The sequence below is a fragment of the Arctopsyche grandis genome, chromosome 8 (genome assembly GCF_051622035.1).
Source record: "Arctopsyche grandis isolate Sample6627 chromosome 8, ASM5162203v2, whole genome shotgun sequence".
In the NCBI taxonomy this organism is placed as follows: Eukaryota; Metazoa; Arthropoda; class Insecta; order Trichoptera; family Hydropsychidae; genus Arctopsyche; species Arctopsyche grandis.
The window spans coordinates 26,165,648-26,190,035 of record NC_135362.1 but is presented as its reverse complement, the minus strand read 5'-3'; the positions used below and the strand labels follow the sequence as shown (position 1 = coordinate 26,190,035).

At 34.5% G+C, this 24,388-nt stretch overlaps 2 protein-coding genes across 2 annotated transcripts; both read left to right on the top strand.

Moving 5' to 3' along the window:
* Positions 1-5,779: 5,779 nt before the first annotated feature.
* On the top strand, positions 5,780-16,105 carry LOC143915911 (band 4.1-like protein 4A). The gene is made up of 13 exons (XM_077436732.1): positions 5,780-5,933; positions 6,236-6,356; positions 12,937-13,024; positions 13,100-13,252; positions 13,324-13,451; positions 13,525-13,613; positions 13,840-13,906; positions 14,157-14,366; positions 14,454-14,609; positions 14,704-14,883; positions 14,961-15,143; positions 15,306-15,461; positions 15,545-16,105. Exons 1-13 carry the CDS (start codon positions 5,780-5,782, stop codon positions 15,780-15,782), a joined length of 1,923 nt encoding a protein of 640 aa, XP_077292858.1. The 3' UTR covers positions 15,783-16,105.
* Positions 16,106-16,764: 659 nt separating this feature from the next.
* Positions 16,765-22,641, top strand: LOC143915910 (uncharacterized). Its single transcript, XM_077436731.1, has 4 exons — positions 16,765-16,810; positions 16,965-17,161; positions 18,592-18,845; positions 21,738-22,641. Exons 1-4 carry the CDS (start codon positions 16,765-16,767, stop codon positions 21,751-21,753), a joined length of 513 nt encoding a protein of 170 aa, XP_077292857.1. The 3' UTR covers positions 21,754-22,641.
* The last annotated feature ends 1,747 nt before the right edge of the window (positions 22,642-24,388 follow it).

Here is a 24,388-nt window from a genome sequence, read left to right as displayed (position 1 = left end):
GCTGGATTGGCCAAAGACGTTTGTGATTGGTCGGTCGCTAAATAATTCGATCAAATAAATTGAATCAAAAAGCAATTGAAGATTTTTTCATGGCTTTCATTTCATTCCCATTCACCGAGCGAAGGCATGTATCACCACTAGTATATGTATAAAAATAAAAATATATATATACAGTTTAAATCGAAATTCGCACATACTGTGTGTGGAATTTTCAACGTTTTTGCAATTTCCTGTCAGAGAGGAGGAGGGGCACCTCATCTTCGTCCAGTTCCGGCCAATAGCAGATCAGAGTCTGTACTTAATTACTCCACATATATGGCTTTATAGCTAGAAGTATTGATCTCAATTTAAATTAATTGAGTTTTTCGTATATTAAGAATATTATACGTTGAAATGGGTCGTATTTAGTATCTGAAAGAGCCGCATGTGGCTCTCGATCTGCAGTGACAAGCTTCGTACAAGCACTTGGATGCGTAACGTTGAATTCAACACCACAACTTCGTTGAATGCAGACACCGTTTAACTTGAAAAGGGGGTAAATCGCGACGATGGTAATTCAAACTGTCGTTTTCAGCCATTGGCTGAAAGATATTACAAGGAATGGAAGAATATTAAAGCGCACTGTCAAATTGAAATGCGACTTCAATGGAACAATTTTGTGTCAGAGCAACGCTTGGTAATTACGCTCAGTGCATTAGAACTCTTATTATATTCATCAGTACTTGAGTTCAAATTCGTTTGTAATAAAATCTCATCTACAAATTCTATTCAAAAAAACTGTATATACTTTTGAAATGGTCGTTGTAAAGTTTTGTACAACAATCGTGTTATAAGAAAACTTACTACTTGGTGAATGCCGTGTTATAGGAAGTGTTATACGAAAGCTTGTTATATGGGGGATTTTTGTATACAATCGGCGAACCATGAGACACTGAACAACTGAAGGCTTGTGATAGAAATTGGAGAGGGAATGCTAATTTTTACAGGAACCGTTTCAATGAAAATCAAAAAAATTGGCAAATTCTGATAAGAAACGATCGACCTCGACAAACCAAGGTTTGACCAACAACAGGACTCGAGTGGGGATCGAACCCGTGACACTCTGCACGAAACTATACGATGCTAACCACCAGGCCACGCTGCTGATTACACTAATGTTACACTGAAATCAAAAGAAAAAAATGTATATAAATATATATAAATACATATATCTGGCATATTCCCCTTCTCCCCCCCCCCCCCCGCCTCTCTATTTCTTGCAGTATTCATTCAGTTTACCTATTGTTGAATGTGTTTAGTAGCTATGTACAAGTTTGGTCATAGGAGTCGCTTTGGGACAACCTGCTATGGCACCTATGGTAAAAATAAAATATAATATATAAAATAAATAAAACAAAATATGTATGTATGTATGTATGTATATAATATATTATAAAATAAAATAATACTTTAAAGTGCATGTTTTATATATAGTATATAAAAACTGAAGCAATTTTCTTAAGTACTTGTTACTTTCAGTCACCTTTTTACGTGGACTTAAGTCTTCAGACGTTTTAAATACCTTATTTTATCACTTTCTCGGAAATGTCTGCATATTTTCAAATATACAGCTACACATCTGTACATAGTTTTGCGAATATTTAATAGTATATTGCAAACGTACTACATAAATTCCGGAAGTCGGGGTCTGAAAGAGAGCTCCAAAGTTGTACGGAGCGAGTGCTCCTTCAAGCGGTGCTGTTCTTCATCAGCTCAGATAAAACTTGCGCATTTAATTACGCTTTCAGACTCTGTAAACATTTTCCATTTTAAAATATTATCCACCCTCTTTAAAATCTCTCCCGTTCCATTATCCGCTATCCCTCCCCCGAACGAGTACCAAGCAAAAGTCTAAGCACAAAGGCCCAACAGACTCGCACTCGTTTCTAATGGGTCACTAGTATTTGAAACCTTTGGAAATTTTTCAGCATATCTGTGCTAGTGACTTTATTTGGATATACATATGCACATATTGCTAAGTGGCTATAGAAATTTCCACTTCGACTGATTTGTATTTAGTTTGTAGCATGGCACAACACTGCACGGAAAAGACTACTTCTATTCATACTATACAGCACCGCTGATTTTCGGCACGTTCATATTTGTTTTGGATGAGTGCAAAGCAAAATCGGCTTACATATACATTACAGAGCGCGACGATACGGTGCAGTATTGCTTGTCTCGTATCGTTGAGTCAATATTGTCACAATATAACGTTTCCGAAAATATTCATATGCACATGGCAACACTTTCGTTAGTGCGAGTGCATTCGCCACCATGACGTCAGTTCATGCGTGAAAATTTCTTATTATAAACTTACGTTGGTATAGTATGTATAGGTATACGTTACAGTGAAATTATAAATTCACAGACGTTTCAGTGAACAGATAACCATTTACATTTTCACTGGCCTCTATTAGTGAAATTATAATTTTTGAAATTACAGTTGGATGATAGTGAATCACCGATACGAATCGAGCTACCCCACGTCACAACCCCGCTTATCTCCATCCCCACTCCGATGCTGAACTTGCGCTCACACGCCTTCCCCGCGACCCCGCTCCTGTCCATTCCCACTCTCCTCATGGTCCACTGTCTGTTCTGATTTGGGTTTTTTTGATGTGGCATGTATGGAACTAGATGCGGAAGCAAACACATCATAATATCTTTAGCTATCATAGCAGCCAACACTTAATTTAAGGTTAGGTTAGATTAGGTTAAGTTAGGGTTGGTTTTATTTATTTAAGATTAGATTGTTAGGGTTGGTACTACGTTTTAATTCGAATTAAAAATTCACTGACATTGAGACGTAAATTTGTTTTTCTATTATTATATCCGTACTCACCGCTTGAGTCAGTGAAATTATAATTTCATTGAGTATAACAGTATCACTGAAACATACATATATAAAAAATGTACTGCAAAGTTAGTTTGAATGAAAAATTTATACATATACATCCAAAGTAAAACGTTTTGAAGATTCTTATCAAATAGTCAATCCCTTTTGACCGGCCTGTTTTTCTCTCTCCAGCCTGTTTTTCTTTTATTTTCCCGGGGTTTTTTTTTATTATTTCTTGTCTAGGGAACGGTCCGCAAGATAAACAGTGCATTTTCCTTTAGAAATCGAGAACAAAGGACATAATTTCATGGAAGTTAAATTCGACCCCCTTCTTCAGAGTGAGAAGCTACTTGTGTCCCTCACAATAGTTCACCTACCGACAGATGTTTCCGACACGACCCCTTCAACGATAAGCGAGGCTGCATACTGAAGGATCAAACCCAACTGAAACGACAACAAACGCCTCAAAACAATACAATATGATTATGCCATGCTTTCTCTTCAATCATCGTATTTTTATATAACAGATATGTTAACATCGTCGCATTGTTACAATTAAATGGAGATTAGTCCGATTTCGTAAGGATCCATCCATCCATCTCAGCAATTAAAAAAGGGGATAATATTTGTTGCGTTGATTGGTGCTTGTCGACCACTGGTTTACTAGCACTGATCAGCTTATCGCGCGTTCGCGCCAAAAAGGCCTTAGCCAATAAACAAACCGTATACAACAACCAATAAGATCTCGTGATCCATCGACCAATGATCTCTCTGTGCTGAGAGTACACGCTGTGTATAAATATTCGGCGGATTTGTTCCGTGCTTTATTCGGAGCTAGCTGGCCAACGGATCAAGACTAATAAATATTCGGCGGATTTGTTCCGTGATTCATTCGGAGCTGACTCGTCGACGAAACCACAATAAACCACCTCTAACACTACTCGGAATATTAGAAACCCCTCTACGCGTCCACGCTACAATATTTTGCACGTCAGAATTGGTAATTCGGATATTAAAAAATCAAATTCAAGGCATTAAAATTCTCGCAAAGTTTGTTTCTTACTGACATTTATGCTCTGTAAATAAAAACACATAGATAAATAATAATGTAAATAATAACAAATTAAATTAAAATGAAGTTTATTGAAGTTTTTACTATTTTCTAATAAAAAGTTGTATCTAATTGTGATTATTACTTTATCTATATATTTAAGTAGTAACAATAGATGAAGTTTTGTATCATACAAAAAATTATAAAATCATGCGAAAATTCAATCTCGAGATTTTGAGTGATTCGAACTCAGAATCGATCACTGATCAGTTTTTAATTTATCATGAAAATTAAATTTTTGTTTCTGGCAAATTTTTTTGTCCTATTTCTAGCGCACAGTGACTAAATCTATTGTGCAATCGCATAATCTGCCGGGAAATGACTATTGTTGCCGTGCAAAATCATTCATCGATTATGTCATTATGACTACATACATATTTAATCACTTATTTGATCAATGGCATATTTCGAACCGATGAACTCTTAAATAACAAATATTCAATTAATCTGAATTTTAAAATCACCCACATCGTTCCAGCAACGGTTAACATTAAATATTCGACAATCATTCAAAAAGTCGAATATTTTTTCGATTTTGGCAAGGATTTCAACCGGCGTTACGCTATTTGCATAAAGTTTCACTTTCAAAATATAAGAAGGATCCGAATGAAGTGTACGTTTTCTTCAACAAACACCCTGTGACCAGTTGGGCCTAATTATACACGGTGTTTGATTAAGGGTCGAGAGCTTTATTGTTGCGCGAAACTTGCGGAAGCGGGGATTTGCAGGCCGGGCACACGTTCGCGTCTAATATTTGCCTAGAACATGATACCGAAGGGGATGGGGATGAATTGTTTGGGATGGGGGATGAGTGACTATGATTAAATATTCTCCCCCGTCCCGGGGTATGATACGCGTGCAGGCCATGCGAATATGATACGAACCACTTTTGCCGATGAGCGCTTTGCGGCTTCCGCAACATGTTTTATTGTGAAACATTACGCCGAAATGCGAAACGGCTGATTTTGAATATCGCGAGTGCTTTTGCTTCGACGCCCCTGGATAGAGCTGCAAGCGGTTGACGCGAATCGTGACAGATATCGCCAAATTGAAACACTCACACATATGGAGAAAAAAAAACTCAAGTGATTCAATTCTTCCGTATCTGGTCTCACATATACCCAATTTTAATTTAAAATGTCAAGGTTCTTGCTCCTGACACTCTTGGTAAATTAAACCCAGCAGTTAATGCTTGAGCTCTTTTTCCTATTATGCTGTACATTAACATTAGAATAATATAATACTATGATCACTAATCAAATTAAATTAAATTGAAAAATAGACAATGATTAGTAGATCAAAAAATACATGAAAAAAAAACAAATGAATTAATAACAAATGCATACATACATAGTTTGAAATATTAAAAAAAAAAATATATATATATAAAGTAATCTTATTGATTTAAATTTGAATCGAACATGTAAACGTGAAAACTCGAAAATTGCGAGAAATGGGTAAATTTTGCAAATTTATTTCAATGAAATTGAGAAAATCAGAAAGAAACTATCGAGCTGGAGTCACAAACCAAGGTCTAGCCTGCAGGTACTAGTGGGAATTGAACCGTGAGCACTCTGCTCGAAAGCATAATACATATGCTAACCCCTAGTCCACGCTGCTGGTTGTGTGCATTATGAATTGAAACTAATTTACTAATTCAATTAATACTCAACTGGCTTATTTTTATTTTTTACATTTTAAACTCGGATTCGACGTCGCTTTCCTTTCAATTAAACATTAATTTCTTCGAATTTTCTTTCACCGCCATTTCTTCTTTATGAAAGTACATCATGATTGACTTTCCCAATAAGGAGCCTGCGGTCAAACGACGACTTCATTTGCGAAAAAAAAGGATGAAAGGAAAAATACAACGCTGTAATCATCCCCTCCTTCCACTCCACTTCTCCGCATTCGATTTGCACGATTTAAATTTTATTCTAACGTGTAAACCAAACGTCTTTGATCGCGCAGAAAGTCGCCTCGTTTACAAAGGGTCTTATCTTCATAGCCTTATTAGCTTTGCGACTGGAAACACTTTAGAACTCCCAAAGGTAACAAAAGTTTTCATACATATATGAGATGAGACTCTTCACCCTTATTTACTCGATTTCATCCCCCTCTTCGTCTACTTATTACTTTTGTATATTGAAATCGGCGGCGGACTTTCGCGGAAACTTTTAGAACGCACTCAGATCGGTTGCATTCGCTTCGTAAAGTTTACTCAAACTTTTTTGTTTTTGTTTCAGCCGAACTTGGAGACTACGACCCTCGAAGGCATCCACCAGGATATGTGTCTGAATTCAGACTCCAACCAGGACAAACACCAGCTCTAGAAGCACGCGCTGCAGAACTACATCGAACACTAGCGTAAGTATTTATTAACTATTTGAAATATTCTTAACCTATAATATTGTTGCGTAGCGGTGGATTCAGGATCCAACTGAAAAGCCAAAGTCGCTTCACAGCATTTATTGAATGATTCAGGGCCAGCGCTCGCTCCAGAATAATGTGAAATAACATACATACATACGTATGTACCTCTTTATAAAGAACAAGTTGCTCACCACAGCTTCCCCGATCCATTTATTTATCTATTGTCTAGGCACGTACAGTTTAAAGTGAGTCTCACACTCTCGCCCGGGTTCTGGGAAATCTAGCGGCTACTTACTGAGTCCCTCTAGGCCCATTCGGGGGTCTCCATTGTTCACACCCGAATGCACTTAGACAGCGGATACTCTCTCTCTCTCGTGTTCCCAAGTTACAATATAAAGTACATGATACTATTTGAGACGATCTCAGATTTAAATATGTCTCAAATTGTTAGCGTTTTAGACCAAATGTGTCTCCTTGTTTAGAACGTTTGTGTCTCAGTGTGTCTGTTCGTTACTATAGACGTCAATATGCAAGATAATGTGTCTTCGTACATGCCTTGTGTCTCTGTGTGTCCGTATTTGAATGAATAAGTACATAAAACAACTGCTACTACAGTATAAAAGTATGGTCGTTGAGCTTTGCTAAAGCGACCGCTAAGTGGCGCCACTAGTCCCGTCCGCCATTGCGCGTGCGAATTTCAAAAGCTCTCATTGAAACTGCGTACTAATGCCAATAATCATCATCAGCATTGAACACCGAGTGCATTTCCGGTCCACTGCGTCTCTATCGGACGGTTGCGAACCGGACGCATCCCGTCGGCCATTCATTCGCAAACCGCGTATCTCCAAATGAAATGGACTGTTTTGTACTACATATGTGGATTTGCACGTTTTGTTTTCCTTTTGTGTGTGATATTTTTTTTGAATTTTGGCGCGCTCTTTTTCAATATTGATTTTCGGTGTTGCTGATAACACGTTGGATTTTGCAACTGGTGTATTTCACACGGTTGATAGGCTTAACTAGAAATTTTCGAAACACCAGATTAAATTTTCATTCTCAATACTGAAATTCGTTGATTTTCAAATGCATAGTACTATTGAATTACATATGTATGTACATGTATACTATGATACGTCACATAAGTATAAACATCTACTTGCATCGTGTATACGCACCTTTTATTAAAAAAATAATAATGAAGTTACTCTTGTCAAATTGATTATCATACAGCTTGGATTGTTTATGCAAAAATATGTCCGTCTATGTAATTGAGTGCTCAACAACACCCACATTTGAACATTTTAAACACCCACGTGGGGGCGTTTACTTCCCCATTGCGAAACACAGCTTTACTTGTAGCTCGTAATGAAGCAGTAAATTTAAAAATAAAACATAATTAATTCTTCAATATGAGACGTGATGATTTATACAATCACTTGAATTCCCCAACGTTGCCCGGGTGAGTGAAATTTGAAGAAAAAACCTTTTCAGAAAATTTTATATAAGGCTCTGACTCGTTATGCCTCAATTAAAATACCATGAAATAGCGTATTCAATTTGGCGATTCTAAATTGTGAATTTTTATTGCGGAAAAACTTACAGACCTTCATATTTTTATGGTGGATATAAAGCAACCTCCCTGGCGCTGCTCGGTTTCGAAAATTGTGTAATCTACTTACCAAGTACTGTTACATTCGATTTTTTTTTCTTGGAAGGCCTAACAGGCAAACCCCAATGCATATATACATATGTATATACAATTTTTAGAAAAATATTAACAAAGCATCATTTAGACATCTATGGATATTTGAGAAATATAAATTTTCGGAGCATTTTTTTTTTATAAAAATCGTCAAATTTTGAGATGTTGAAAACTTGAAAATTACTAGAAATGGGTGAAGGTTGCGAATTAGTTGGAATTTTTTCAATTAAAATCAGTTAAATTGGCAAACTTTGACAGGAAACGATTGACGTGGAGTCACAAAGAAAGGTCTGGCCAGCAGGAACCAGTGGGACACCACTATGTTTGAAGGAATATATGCTAACCACTAGTCCACGCTGCTGGTGACTCTTAAATCTTATTCCCACATTGGAATACTCTATTCTAGTATTTACATATACTAAAACTTCGTAGTTCTAAATTTAAAACTGAGACTTATAATGGATATTCAAACAAACATTCGGATACTATTCGAACTGCCCGGCATTTCTCGGACAGATGAACGTTAAAATAAAAATGGTTCCAAAAACCTCATATGCTTTATATTTTGAAATAGTATACAAAATTCGATAGTTCTAAATTGAAAATTGTAGATTTGAATATTTATACAATATGGTAGATTTTTAACTTTATATTTATAGATTGTATTTAAGTTATTTTGTTAAAGTTATAATATATGTATGTACATACATAGGTATCTAGTTTCACAAATGACGTCAGATAACGAGACAAAGAACCGATACAAACATAAACATAAAATCCAGATTATGGTCTAATTAAAATTCTCGCCATCCCTGTGCTGCTGTCGCTGTGGTGTATCTTTAGCGTTTGTATCCTCCATTGTTGCAAGTTGAGGTTTTTCTTTCTTTTTTTTTCCGTAACCGCAACCGAGACGGAATGAATAGAACCGTCGTTCGTTCAGCAGACCGGAAATGGATTGGTTGTGTCTTGTCTTTCATCCCCGACCGCCGCCTAAGGGATGAAAATCGCACGCAGCCTAATTGGATTGATTTTCAGCGTGACACATCAGACCGACGCTAATTAAATTAAAAAGAAAAGAATATGGTCTCTTCCCATCGTAAAACGCGCTTCTAAACGAATTTAAAACAACGTCGTGGTTAAACTCCCGGAAAAAGATTCTCTACTGTTGCGTTTCCATGCAAATGAAAAGTGGGTGATTAAATGTGGCGGCCATTTTGAATGGAACCATCAACTGAATCCTGCTGTTAAAAAGATACATTTTTCGAATTTAAGATAATTTGGTTGATTAAATTCATATCCAGAAATTTACTTGAGGTGTGCGTGCATTCACACGGCACATTTCAGGTATTATTTCCTAACGCATGCGCGCTTTATGTGTTCATGCGTTGTTGTTTATTTTGTACTTGGTTATGTACAGTGTGGTTTTTTTATTAGAGCAGTGATGTGCGGTTGTTCTTGTGCGATATTCATGAACATCAGTCTCGTTCTCCAACGAAAGGGTCTCTTAGACTGTATTAGTTGGGGGGTGGTGGCCTCATGTTGAGGGCTGTAAGGGTCAAATTCCTTGACCTTTGAAGCGGGCTTAGAATCCAGAAAATATGGTTTCGAATACATCATGACTCATTTTAAATTGTTAGTATTTCTAGCTATTCATAAATATTTTTAAATGAGGAATTTAGTTACATTATGATATTTTAAATCCAAAACAACAAAATCATTTATTTGATAATGTTTATATAAAACATATGATACTTATATGTACATATATAACTACCGAGCCAGTATTGTGGCTCGGTGGTTGCGTTTATGTTAAGCATCGAGAGGCTACCGGACTCGATCCCGTGCTCATCTTTAATGCTGCTGGTCAGACTTGGATATTTGTCAAGTCGATCGTTTCCTATCAGAAATAGCCAATTTATCTGATTTCATTGTTGAAACGATTCCTCCATCAAATTGGCGAAAACCATCCTACCCGCTATGTCACAAATATCTGAATTTGATTTATGTACAATATGTAAAAATTTATGTACAAGTCTAAATCCATAGATGTCTCTATTGTTCTTCAGCCTCTCATGCAGCGATTTATGTAATAAAAACTGCTGCAATGTTTGTAATTGATTTCCTAGGAAGGCGCATTGGGGTTTACCTGTTAGGCCTTCCTGGTTTATATTTATGTAAAAATAAAATATGTATGTATCTCGAAAACATTATCTAATGAATGAATCCAAAGATTGCATTCATGCTCTATAGAACCGAAATTTTATGTGTCTCAATCATATTTAGATAATTACTGTGTATACGTTGTGTAGGAACAGATTGTGATTTTTACCTGACAATTCAAACACAATTTCACGTCACACCAGTCAGGTCATATTTCACGTTAATTAATCTGGACTTAATGAAGATGGATGTTCCATTTTCGTGTGTTGTCTTTTGCAACCGAAAAACGAGGAAAGGAAAGGGGGAGGTTGGGAAGAGAAACAGTCGTGAGAAGAAACAGACTTCTACCAATGTTAATGCTTTTTTAATTCCACCATTCTTTTAGTATTATTTTTTTTTTTTTTGCTCGGCATTGTTTTAATATGCAAAACGAACTCTTCTGTCTGTTTCTATTGGCTCACTTTTTTATTTGAAATCCGCATTTAACATGATTTTTTTTTTTGTATTCCTTTCAACATTCTGTTATATTATATAATGCCTGCTATTTTCAGTAATTCAAACTTTCCTTTTATAATTTGGTTATTCTTGTCAGATTTTCATGATTCTGACAGTGAGTAATACCTATATATGTATGTAGTTTATAAGTTTATCATTCAATGTACCGTTGAAAGAAATCGCTGCACAGACAGTAACGAATCTAGTTGAGAAATAGTTTGAACGCGTGACTAATGGCGAGGTCACGAAAAACACTAGGTGTCTGAAAATCGTTAAAGGCAATTTGTCTATTTGGGTAAACCTGTCCATTTTCTTATCTAATTTTCCCCTGTTTTTCTCGCACGCGTTCTTTACGAAACAAAAAACCGTTCGCACAATGATTTATCGCAATACCAATTCCTCAACTGAAGAAATTAAATGAAAATTTTCAGACTGAAGACTCCAGTCTTATATACACACACTTCTATAATATATTGAATACTTAAGTATTATATATTATATGTTACAGTGAATATGTTATTATTGGTGAAATTGATATTTATTTATTACAATCAATGTACACTCGTCATTACAGATCGCTCCAATGCGACGAGTATACGATAACGGTCAGAATACAATAATACATAGAATATAGTAATTAATCAAGTACAGAAATAATAATCATAGAGACATCTATGGATTATTTTTAGATTTTGTGCACAATTATTATTACAATTTTATACACATAATAAACACGAAATTATAGAGATGTCTATAGATTTCAGATTACTGTGCATAATTTCTACAAATTATACACACAGATTTTTTGACAACAGGAAATGATCTATTACCAATTTTCAGGAACCGTTTCAACAATGATCAGATAAAATTGGCAAAATCTGATAGAGAAACGATCGATTTGGAGTTACAAAACCCCCAAATCTAACCAGCAGTTTGACGACTCGAACCATCGTTCTCAGTGGTGCTAAATATATACGCTACCACTAAGCCAAACTGCTGGCTTATGCATATGTTATAGTGAAACTGTTATTATCAGTTAAATATATTAAGCACTTATATATTATGTACCCAGCAGAATAGAATAGTGGTTGGCATATAATGCTTTGAACAGAGTGGTCACGGGTTCAAATCTCATTGGTTTCTACTGGACAGACCTTGGATTTGTGACTTCAGGTCGATCGTTTCCTATCAGGTTTGCCAATTTGTCTGTTTTTCATTGCAACGGTTCCAACAAATTGGCAACCTTACCCATTTTATCGGCAAAATCTCGAGTTTTCAGCAATCTCAAATTTCGCTGAACTGTATAAAATGCTGAAAATTTACAAATTCGACCATAAATGTCTCTGTGGATGTTAATTGATATGTATTTACTTAATTGTTTAAAATGCTGCAAATTTACAAATTCGACCATAGATGTCTCTGTGGATATTAATTGATATGTATTTATCTACTTTATATAATACTAATAATATTTGTATCAAATTTACAATGTTTCTGGCCAGGAAGGCGCGTTTGGGTTACCTTTTAGGCTTTCTGGTATAACTTAAAAAGATAAAATATAATATGCAAAGAATTTTCAAAATAGCACTTAATTTAACATCATCACTATTTTTACATACCTCCTTTACGTTTCACTTACGATTACAATTCAGGAAAAAGTTTGCCTCTTATCCGATCGTTTTCATACTTTGCCATATTGCTCATTTTGGTCATCAATATAAGTAAATGGATCCTCCGCCATTACGATGGTGCAAAAATATCGTGTAAGACGCGTTTGATATCTGCCCGGCGAGATAGTCGTTGACGTTTATCCATCGTTTGTTTATTAGTTTTAAACATAGATGGCGGTAGTAAAATAAAATTATTGTTTTTATTTGAAATAATAATTTTATATAAAAATTATAGAAGAGGTATGTTTTTAAAAAACTTTTTTTTTATTACAAGCTTTTTATTAGCTTCTTTTACATAAAAAAAATATCAATTATTATACAACATATCAAAACGAGCAATTCTAATATAATATGTATATTTGTATGCTTGTAAATTTTATCTTGAAAACTTATCCAACGATTTTGATGTAATCAGAAACATACTGTTAAGGTTGAAAACAATAATTTATTTTTAAATTTTGTATGCCTTATTGAGCAAAGCTCAGTCTTACATATTTTTCTTATTATCTTAAAAGTTAGCTAACAATCAAATCTCAATGTTTTTCAGAGGTCAGACTCCTGCCACTGCTGAGATGGGATATTTGGATCGTGCCAAATGGTTGGAATTATACGGTGCCGATTTGCATCCAGTCCTTGTAAGTTCAATTCTCATAATTTCTTTAACAATTAAATTGTTGATTATATCAAATTATAATCACGTTTTATTTTAGGGTGAGGACAGTGTGGAATACTTTTTGGGACTCGCTCCTAGCGGAGTGTTGGTCCTCAGAAACAAGAGAGCCGTAGCCAGTTACTACTGGCCGAGGATAACCAAACTCTATTCGAAAGGAAAATACTTCATGCTTCGCGTTTGCGATAAAAATGTAAGTCTTAATTAATCTATTGTATGTAGTATTTGTGTTATATAATGGTTAATCACTTGAATATCTTTCAGAATGAAGTGAGTACATATGGATTTGAAACACCGAATAGAGGTGCTTGTCGACATTTGTGGCGTTGCTGTAGCGAACAACATGCCTTCTTCAGATTGCAACCGACTCCTTCACATGTTACTTCTAGAAAGTAATGGATTATATTTGCGATGAATTTTAATTGTTATTGTATTTTTAATATTTAATAATTATTTATTTTAAAGTGGAAGACAAGCGGGACGTTCTCCTCCGACGTTTACAAGAATTCCATCAAGACGTCTTCAGCGGCGTCCCTTAGAGTCTTCTCTTCAAGGTTATTATCATTTTTATTAGACCCATATTATTCCTTCCCTATCTGGATTTTTTTATCGGTAAATTATTTATAGTAAATTTATTTAACACTTTAAAATTTTCAGTCTGACATATAGCAACTAATAAAATTCAAAAAAATAAGATACTTGTTACCAATTACAAGCTTTGCTCTATTATTATATAAGCTTTAGATACATATAATATTATATATTTTTTTGTATTTCCAGTTTCTACTATTGAAGTTCGAGATACACCTGAAGCTAAACCTATATCGATACCACAGCCAGCATTGTCGTTAGTATTGGATACTTAAAAAACAATAATTTTATTTATTTATTTGATTTTGCATTTGTCAAAAACAAAACTATGCTATTTAAAAACATACATACGTCCTGGAATTTCAAAATATTTTTAAAAAGATAAATAACTTGATGTATTAAAGTATTTAAGTAACATAATGTATTGTCTTTATAAAGTACTATCTGTAGTTTTATGATTTTAATTACATTTTTCATACAATATGTTGAAATTGATTGACTAACAGTTTGGAATCTCCATATCGTTCAACATGCAGCATTCCAGCAGCACTAGGATCAATGAAACGTTCAGATTCACCACGTTCGACTCGCTCTGCCCCGTTTCCCAGGCAGGGTATGTATTCTGGCCCCCCGTCGCCGAGAGCTACGAATTCTTCTAGAATACGATCTAGCTCTCTAGACAGCCACAGCTCAAACGACTCCCGATCCTGTCGAAGGTTTGTAATTTGACTACAAAAATATCAATATATATCAATACTAAAACTATTGTTGTTTTCAATTACTCATACATTTATCTTTAATAGGCACCGTCACCGAAGTCGGAGAACTTCGGATGCTGAAAGTGAAGCTTCGAGAGGCTCTGGCCGTTCGCGCAGAAGACGTCGTCACCGTTCTCGTCACAAGAGCAAGGATTCAGCTGATGAAACAGACTCGAAGCATAGATCATCCACAAAGAGAAAGTACGCCCATATATGATATTATCATATGTATATACGTATGTCATATCTAGAATATGCTAAAAACTGCACTTATAAACCAAATTTTTCATCGCAGGGAATATGAATTGGTGGAATCTGGTGGTCAGTGGCGAGAAATTCAACGAAAACAAGCTACAGGTGGACTGGGAACGGTACAGCAAGCTAGTGTTAGACGAGCCGTACCCATCGAGCCCAATGATCCATCTCAAAATCATCATAGATCTTCACATCGACATAGGAGGCATCGTAAACATAGGTTTAGTCATTTAATATTACATATATTTAGTTATGTAAGTTGAATCTTTGTTTAACTTTGTACGTGCTTATTTTCAGATCGAGGTCTCGTTCTCCGTCCGAGTCCAAATCGTGGTTACCGTCGGAGTTGAAGCAACACCTGGAGTGGGATCTAGTCGATACTGATGGGATGAGCGTAGCACAATTGAAAGAAATACCGTACACTGTAGTTCAAACGAGCCGTGCAAGGCAACTGCGATTGAAGCAAAGCAATAAGCACAGGTGTCGTACTCGGCACATATTATAACATAATAATAACAGTCTAAAATTTGTCATATTATATTGCTGAATAGTGATATTTTATTATGATTTCAATCATTTTTAATAAATGAAACTACATTATAGGACAATTATTTAGTAAGACTTCGTCCGTTAACTTTTCAGAAGTGGGGATCTGAACGAAAACGACAATTCAAATAGTTCGTATCTAAACAAAACGAACAATCAAGATTTTATAAATAGCAATGGTGGTTCTATTCGATCCATTTCTAGTACAATCAGTTCGGGAAGAAATAACGGTAATAGCAAAATATCAGACAGGTTCGTAAACATGTAAATTTCATACAAATCATTTATGAAATACGTTGAAACTATGTAGTAATATGATATGATGAAAATAGCAGACGTGTCAAGGATCCCAACAGCAAGGAGAGCTCTCAGTCGGGTCCGGCAATGGGAGACCCCCGCTCCAATCGAATCACCGATATAGATGGAACCGGAGGAAATTCTGCCCGTCAGCCGATAGCTAGTGCTAGCAACAGTTCAAGTGGAGAACTTATATCTAGCTCTCGCGTTTCTCATGAGCATACAGATTCTGGACTTGGAGCCGATCAAGACTATGCTTACTCGTCTGAACGGTGAGTGCCACTTGTCGTCGTCTTCCGTGGCTTCTTTTACCACATATCCTCAGTGGTGTCACCCAATGGGTTACCAAGGCTACCAAAGGTCTCTGGAAATACTTTGCTCAAAATTTTATTTAACTTAATAAAGAGATATATTTGAGAAAAGAAAAATGTCAGTTAAATTGTGCTCCCAATCCTTAATGGGGGGGTTCTTTGTCTGAAACGTTCACTCGTTTATTTATCATCCTCGAAAGAACTTGTATTATGGCCATTTTTATACAGCCATAATGAGTATTTCTTTATTAATTGAATCTGATAAAAGCCCCATGGAGTATCATCTTTAAAAAAAACAGGGTACAAAGAATATTTAAATGGTTGTGGCTATTTGCAGGTACTATATCTGCAAATTATGGGCTATTTGCAACTAGCTAAATGATATAAATCTATTATAATAACGTGTGAAATTTATTTAAATATTATTTCATTAATAGTATTCAATCAAAAAATATATAATACGTATGTATGTATTTAAAGTCTTTATATGCTATTTATAATACCAGGATTATTGAAATATAATTAGAAAATACTAATGTTATATTTCAAAAAATATTAAAAATAAAAACCCCCCGAGTTGTGATGAAATTATGAATATGTACTATGAGAACTTATCACACATTTATACTATTATGTAAATATATACAATAATAAAGCATCCGCTGAAAAAATGTAGTTTCCAAAACTACAATTTGTTTTGATGGAATTTCTTAGAAGTCCATTGTTACGGAACTTGTCATAAGTAATAAATTTATTTTAAGTACTACTACATAAGTACTTGTTGTCGAATATTCACTGAAACCTTTTCATGTAGATCCAAATCTTAACGTTGAAATTCGTCATGAAATTAATGCATAACATATACAGTATCAATGTATTTTAATGTAAAGAATCTCTTTCACAGCATTTCTACGATTGTATGCTTTCAGATCGAGTGACAGTGCGAAATGTCCTGCCGTGAATGGTGTAAGACAACAAATCAACACACCCTCAGTGAGTAGCCTCCGCCCTCTGATTCCATATTCCATGGCTCCCCACTGCCTGACTCCCCATTCCCTCTCGGCTGACTTGGCATCCCTTAGTCTTACACGCCAGAAGCCTCCCATCAATCCAGCTGTAAATAAATATGTACAGCCTTCTAACACAGGGTTAGCTTACAAATTTGGTTCACCGGGCGACTGGGGTGTTGGTCAGGAGTCACGAGGCACGGCCAGACTGGGACGTGGACGCGCCGGGGGAAGCTTACGCTCCCTGGCCAGCGTACAGTCCGAGGGGCGAGCCACACTCAACAAGCACAGGGGACCCCTCTACTATGTGCGTAGTGATGCCACCTATGCTTTCAATGTGAGTGGGCCTAATTTCGAGCTTTAATGCTTCACACCGTTTACACATATCCTCTTTCACACCACAGTTGTTACCGTAGACACCTCTGAATAACACTTAGTTTTGAAACTGATCGATCGCTTTCGACAAGTAGTGCTTTTTCTGGCTTCTGTAATTATAATGGTTATGGTATAGTATCGATAACAATGTAGATTCACACATGTATGATTTGACTCGTTTTAGAATTTGGCCGATGGAGGTTAAGGCAGCGTTTTCCATACCGCATATACATATGTATTTACAGGCTTCGGAGCTCATCGTTATTTTTCAGTACGGTTGAGATGTGATTGATCCCAACCAAGAGTAATTTCAGGTGGTAGGTAGTCAAATTTTAAGATTTCCAGACTAAAACTTAAAACTTTTAATAGGTCAGGTTTTTGAAATACAAGTTAAAATACTTTTTCAATTTTTTGAAGCTGTTTTTTATAATGGAAATTTTCGATACGTCGAATTAATGAATTTGAACAAAATTATAGTTATTTGTTTAAGTAATACCTGTAAAATAATTGTTGACAACCCTTTGGTGCTAACGTCTTTTCTGTTGAAAGCCCCCCACGCTGAAAATTTCACCAACTTTCCAACTAGAATTATTTAGAAATCCAATAGAAAGCAAGTATAAAAATTGTAACTAATCCAAACAAACCCTAGATAACTACCGCCGAGGATTTCAAGTTTTGTGAAGGTGTGTTTAGACTCTCTAATATATCTTGCAACAATATAAAATAAATTAAAGAAGTCTATTAATGAATGTATTTTTCCAAAACTAGTTTCATCTTATTCATTATTGTTAAAATGTAATGCTCACAACCTAAATGCCATGCCACAATCTAAAATACTCAGCAGTTAGGGATTTCCATTGGGAAATTCTACTATGGTTATAAATTCAGAAATTCCAGTGTAAACCAGTCTTTATAAACATTGACAAATGAATGACACGGATTACACGACCCATGTTCAATGCATTTTTTTGCAATTCAATCTGGAAAGGCTTAACGGGTAGTATTCTTGTTTACTTTGTACATGCTCAAAATACAACGCCCATCGGCGTTTTTCAACGAGACAACGATGAGCTCCGAAGTGTGCGATTACTGAAATATGCTCAATGGAACATTACTATATTATAAGCAAGGAAAACACTCATTGATTCATTATAAAGACATATATTTATTATAAAGAGCTTTACGAGCCTTCAAATTCAATCATTTTCCATAATCCACATTATTGTACATCAACTAGTATGTCGCTGGAACACATTGATGGAATGATTTAATTTTTTTTTTAAACGAGAGAAACAATGTTCACTGTACAAATACAAATACAATATATAATTATTATATTACTATACAGTTTAATGTGTAATGTGTTTGAAATAATTGATGTGATGTGAACAGAGACACGCGTCCAACAACAACTTTGTAGACTCCGGAATCTTTGTTATGGGTCATCATCGACAGAACGGTGGTAGCCTACGCAGTAATAGTATTCACCATAGTGATCATTATAAAAACGCTAGTAGAAGCACCACCGCTGTCCATTCTACGCTGACCCGACAGACGGATGCGAACGCTAACGTGAAACGAAACGGAGGTCCGTCTACGGATAACAGTCTCCAAATCATCTTAAAACCGCTCATAGAGAGCACTCAGTAAGTATGAGTTGAAATTGATCACTTTTTAATTATATCAATGCAGAATTGGGTGGAAACTATTAAACGGTAAGTAACTTAATGAACACTTGAATTGAAAAGTAAACATTCAGTAGCTAAATAACATCATAACACATATTATACATAGACTATCTAAGACTTCCATAACATTATAAACCCAATCAGGGGCGGGTCGTGACTTTAAAAACAGGTGGGGCACAAGGAGGCTAGAGCCTTCCCCCCTACATGCTTTTTTTTCCAAAAAAAATTAACTTAATATATTTTTAGTAACATTTTATGCAAGGAAAGTGACTTTTTTTCAACAAATTATCGACTTCGTTCATTGTGTTCTGAAAAAGCAAAAATTTTATTAATAAAAAAATCAAATTGTGATTGACAATTTAAACATATACAGTTAAAATATCGAAAAACGTGTATTCTTCAAATCGTATAGAGAACGTAAACGACCGGAGCCCCATATAGACCTTTTCGCAGTCAACTAAAAGCGACCTTCTGTATACGGTAATACGGATTTTTTCTCTGCTTCCACTGACTGTCTACACTCTAAATACAGTACCACTCGCAAGTGCCAGAGTAGCAGGCTATTTGAAGCTGGCGACCACGGGACCACGGCAGATGAGCGACTGCCCAAATTGAATTACGAACTAACCACTTGGTGAGGGGGATAAACAAACACTCGAGACACCAACAATATACAAAATCTATTTTCTTGTTTGGATAGGAGAAATGTGTGTGGGGCAGTGCCCCGGTTGTCCTTAAAGACGAGCCGCCACTGAACCCAATTATATTATTGTTTTGTCCTTCAAGTCGACAATTGTACCCACACGCTTTTTTATGAGACTTTTTTGATTAACAAGAGTCACTAGAGTTTCCATATTCATATGCCTAGTGGATCATAAATTAAAATCAAAAGATTTATACTCAAATATTGAAGGATCTTAGCAGAATTACAGATATTATGTTATAAACTTTTACACACTAGTATTTTGCTTTTGTTTAGATACTGAATACACATTTACTTCTCAGCTAAAGTGTTCATTTACGAGATACAAATCGTCTAATTGTTTTTGCCCCACTCTGTATATATATTTACATTATTCTTATATATCATGTGTATCTACGAGATTAAGATGTCGCTATTATCGACGTTTTATTTTATATATACATATATTCATAAGCTTTAAATATTTCAATATGAATATGAGAAATACTTGCGGCATCAGTTTAGATTCCGATTTAGCATTGCAGATACTATGATGCCAGGTATGATACAAGTATTTTTAATTTGTATATATGTAAACCAAAATGCACTTAAATTATAGAATAATCACATACTTATTCAAGAGCACTTAATGAAGGTGATTGGTTAGGTTGGATTAGTCATAAAAAATTTCATCCTTTTGAAACTATTCCGCAACTATAAATAAACATAATATTATTGTAACGTTCAACTTTTCATTCACTTATCTTGACTATTTTATCCATTCATATTGACAGTAGATAAATAGTCATACGCTTTTGCTTTTAATTTGCTTTTAGTTACTCATATCATATTTTACATTAATTTAATTTAATATAATATAATATAATGTAATCCAAAATTTATTCCTTTTCCCAATCCTTTTCTTTTTGATTTCTTTATCATATGTTTTTATGTATTACATTATGATTATATTAAACTGTTATAATAATAAACAAATTATATATGAAATAAATTATCTACAAACATTCCAAAGTTACGGAAGCATGATTTATCATCGATACACATCAAAATATGCATTAAAAATTAAATAATTAAAAAATATACATACATTAAACAATATCTTGGGTGATGTCTGTTATTAAGTTACTTAGAAAAAACCACATACACATAGTCGATTATCAAATAATGAAATTATCATAATAATTTATATTAAAAGATCAAAAAGTTGGTCGAATACATGTTGAACACTACATGTTGAACAATACATGTTTTCTAAAACGTGACAAATTCATTTATATATAGTATTTTGGCTTTTAACTGAAGATAAACATACAAACACACTTGTAATTTTATTCGTTAGTAGTCAAATTACTTGCCGTTTCTCGGGCAGAGGAAAATTCGAAAAAAAAGTTCAAAACGGAACATTTTAATAAAATCGTAACATAGTATACCAAATTCAGTGATTTTAAATTTAAAACTGTAGATTTGCATAGCAAGAAAACAAACATTAATTTTTATTTTGTAGATATGTAGAATTAGACTACGTTGCTGCTACCCTCACTGATTGAGTCATCTGAAGAGTTTTTAATTGAATTCCTACTTCATATAGATTTTATATGGGTTTGGTGCACACGATCGACAAGCGCCAGACAGACTGAACCACAGATTAACTGGATGGCTGCTTTAAACGCAATTCTCGACTTCACGAATGATAGATTGCACATCAGATGACGAGTAACCTTTCGATGTGCACAGATGCAATTATTAAAATTGAGTTGGATCTTTCTGGCGAGTTTAATAAGGCAAAATTCGGAACTAAATTATCAGAAGCACAGAACGTATACAGGGTAGGTATGTCGGGACTTCGGGTAGATTTCGCTTAGTGTAAGTGCGAGCAGTGCGCACGCATAAGGTACACGTGTCGTTAATCTGTGGTTCAGTCTGTCTGGTGCTTGTCGATCGTTTGCACCGCATCGATTTTATATGTATTTAGATAAATTAAGAATTGTTGTTGCTGATGGATCCATATAATTTATGCATTTATTGTTCAGAAAATCACAGATTAAATATCATGCTGTTGTTTTATTTCTAAACTTTGTATTGATAATTTTATCTTTATACTTTCCCGCGTATTATGTACGTGAAAATAATATTTTTTGTGTATATAGGCTTCAGGGAAACTGAACGAAACCAGAAAAGCATCCGAAGCGACGTACAACGGCATGACACGGCACGGGATCAAAGCTCAAACATTTGCAAGATCTGCAGAGCAGGGCGAAATGAGCACTGAACTATGATGTATTTTAAACAATACGACATATCGATGGCTTGTTGCATAAATATTGTATGTCCATTTTTGAATTTGTATCGAATTTTCAGTTTGTAGATGCTGGAATAATTCAGGTTTTTCCTTTCAATGTAATTCAAGTGGTATACAAAAATTACCTTGAAAAGAAAAACCTGAATTATTCCAGCACCTACAAATTTTAAATTCGATACAAATTCAAAAGTGGACATACAATATCTGTGCACCAAGCCATCGATATATACCTTTTTGTATCATAAAATTATTATGGAATGCTTAAATGCACATTGTTTATTATTAAAAAATTTTCTTGCACATACATAAAATCATCCTTTTTTTTAAATAATTGTATTTACTTGGCAATATATTTTTATATTTAATCTGTGTAAAATTATGATAAATAATTTATTGATTGTATCGTTGTTTCTTCCGTGTTATTTCAAACTAAGCATATATCAGTGTAATTGTTATTTATCCATCATTTTTATCGCTTAAAGTATTCAATTTGTGCAAGAACAATACGCCGGCGAATTCGTATGATCCTTTGAAATGAATAAACATAAATATACAAATTTTATTTTTTCTACTATGGATAATGTGCCTGAAATTTAAATTTAAGTTTTGATATTAGACCATTTCGACATTTTTACTTTTTTTCATTGCATCCATAGAAGCAAATAAAACTTAAAATATTATTCTTTTTATATACCTATGTATTTTTGAGTGACTCTCACTTTGACGGAAAAAAATGATTATTATAATATTCCAAAAAGTATGTGTCGTGGTAATAGTGGCATAGTCTAATTGTTTTATTTTAAGGATATACATACATACATATAATAAAAATATAATATAAAAATTATACCTCACCTTTAAATGGGTGGTCTTGTTAGTTTTTTTTTTCAGAAAATAAATTATTGCAACCATTTAAAATTGAGATACAATTTTTTTTATATTTTATGCATATTCTACGTCCGCAAAAAAAAGATAAGAAATCAAAATGTTTCGGCAAAGTGAATGCTACTCTAATGTATATGTAGATTAAGAGTATAAATCCATACTGTGAAGTCTGATATCGATTTGCTTACATTGATTTAGACATAATATAATATATTATTATATAAATATTTAGTTTTGTTCATAGATGTCAAATGTGTATATATATATATTGATATTTCAAAACATAATACTACATTTAACTCTTATTCAATGTAATCCAATTACATATTTAAATGTATATATCATATACATGCATGTATTTCATGAATACGTATTCGGTTTATATTTTTATGTTATATAAATGTGAGCGTATACATATTATATATAATCCAACTATTCATTTGAAGTTATACTGTGATAGTTCACTCAACGATACACGAATTGCACGTGTATTTTAGATTGAAAATGCGCAGCAGTTATTTTGCAAACTTTAATGACATGATATTATTTAATATGTTTTATTTTATACAAGATAAACACACATAGCTGTGAAATTGTTTGAAAGATTATTGAGTCAATTTTATAGGTTGTCAATTTTTATACTCACTATTTATAAGTATAGATGTTTAGAATTCTTATGGCATAAAAAATTCACATATGAAATTCTTATTGTTGTAAATCTCAATAAAACATTAAAAATTTATATAAATATTTGCTTCTTTATTTTTTGTTTGTATACATATGTATATACCAGGAAGGCCTAACAAGTAAACCCCAAGGCGCCTTCCTAGCCAATTACAAACAATGCAGCATTTTTATTACAGTGTGGGAATAAAGCACGACTTGTGCTATTACGAATAAAAACCAGTGATCACATCATCGATCCTGTACAAACATGCATAAATCAAGGGCAACGTCCCCTTCGACCATTCCAGAAGAAAGAGTTCATTGCTCGATCGTAAAACGAACGAAACCCAACAGTGATGTCATCACGCAACCGCGACACATGTCCTGAAAAGTCGTTTACGCGTGGCACACGACTCCATAGCTATAAACCACACGTGTACCGAAGACACGTGCCTCGAAAACAGGTCAACACGTGTCTCTAGCACACGTGTCCTGGAAACGAACCCAGAACGTATATAAATCGACGCACCAGCTCCCAACACCAGAGTGAACCTCTGGAGTTCAACCAGCTCACTTCTCCGAAGCCCAACCTCTTCGTACATACAATAACCATTGTAACAATTGAACAAAAATAAACGATCCTCTTTCAAACTCAACTGAGTTTCCATAGGCCGGGAAACGGTCGAAACCTTTAACCCGTCCTATAACATAAATCGCTGAATTACGAGACACTGAAAACTCGAAATTAACGAGACATCTATGAACTTTAACTTGTAAATAAATTTCATTGTACAATAATCATACTCAAATTGTGGTTACATAGTACATATGTAGGTAGGATAGTTTTAGCCAATTTAATGCGGGCACCGTTTCAACAATGAAATCAGAAAAATTAGCAAACTCTGTCAGGAAACGATTGACTTAAAGTCACACATACATATACAATTC

Bases quoted from the DNA above. Each gene is read 5' to 3' on its own strand.
- LOC143915911 (XM_077436732.1), top strand. From the start codon at position 5,780: ATGATTGACTTTCCCAATAAGGAGCCTGCGGTCAAACGACGACTTCAT. The intron at 5,934-6,235 runs GTAAACCAAACG...TTTTTGTTTCAG, and splicing joins TTTAAATTTTATTCTAACGT to CCGAACTTGGAGACTACGAC. The intron at 13,452-13,524 runs GTAATGGATTAT...TTTATTTTAAAG, and splicing joins TCACATGTTACTTCTAGAAA to TGGAAGACAAGCGGGACGTT.
- LOC143915910 (XM_077436731.1), top strand. From the start codon at position 16,765: ATGTCCTGCCGTGAATGGTGTAAGACAACAAATCAACACACCCTCA. The intron at 16,811-16,964 runs GTGAGTAGCCTC...CTTCTAACACAG, and splicing joins AACAAATCAACACACCCTCA to GGTTAGCTTACAAATTTGGT. The intron at 17,162-18,591 runs GTGAGTGGGCCT...TGATGTGAACAG, and splicing joins ATGCCACCTATGCTTTCAAT to AGACACGCGTCCAACAACAA.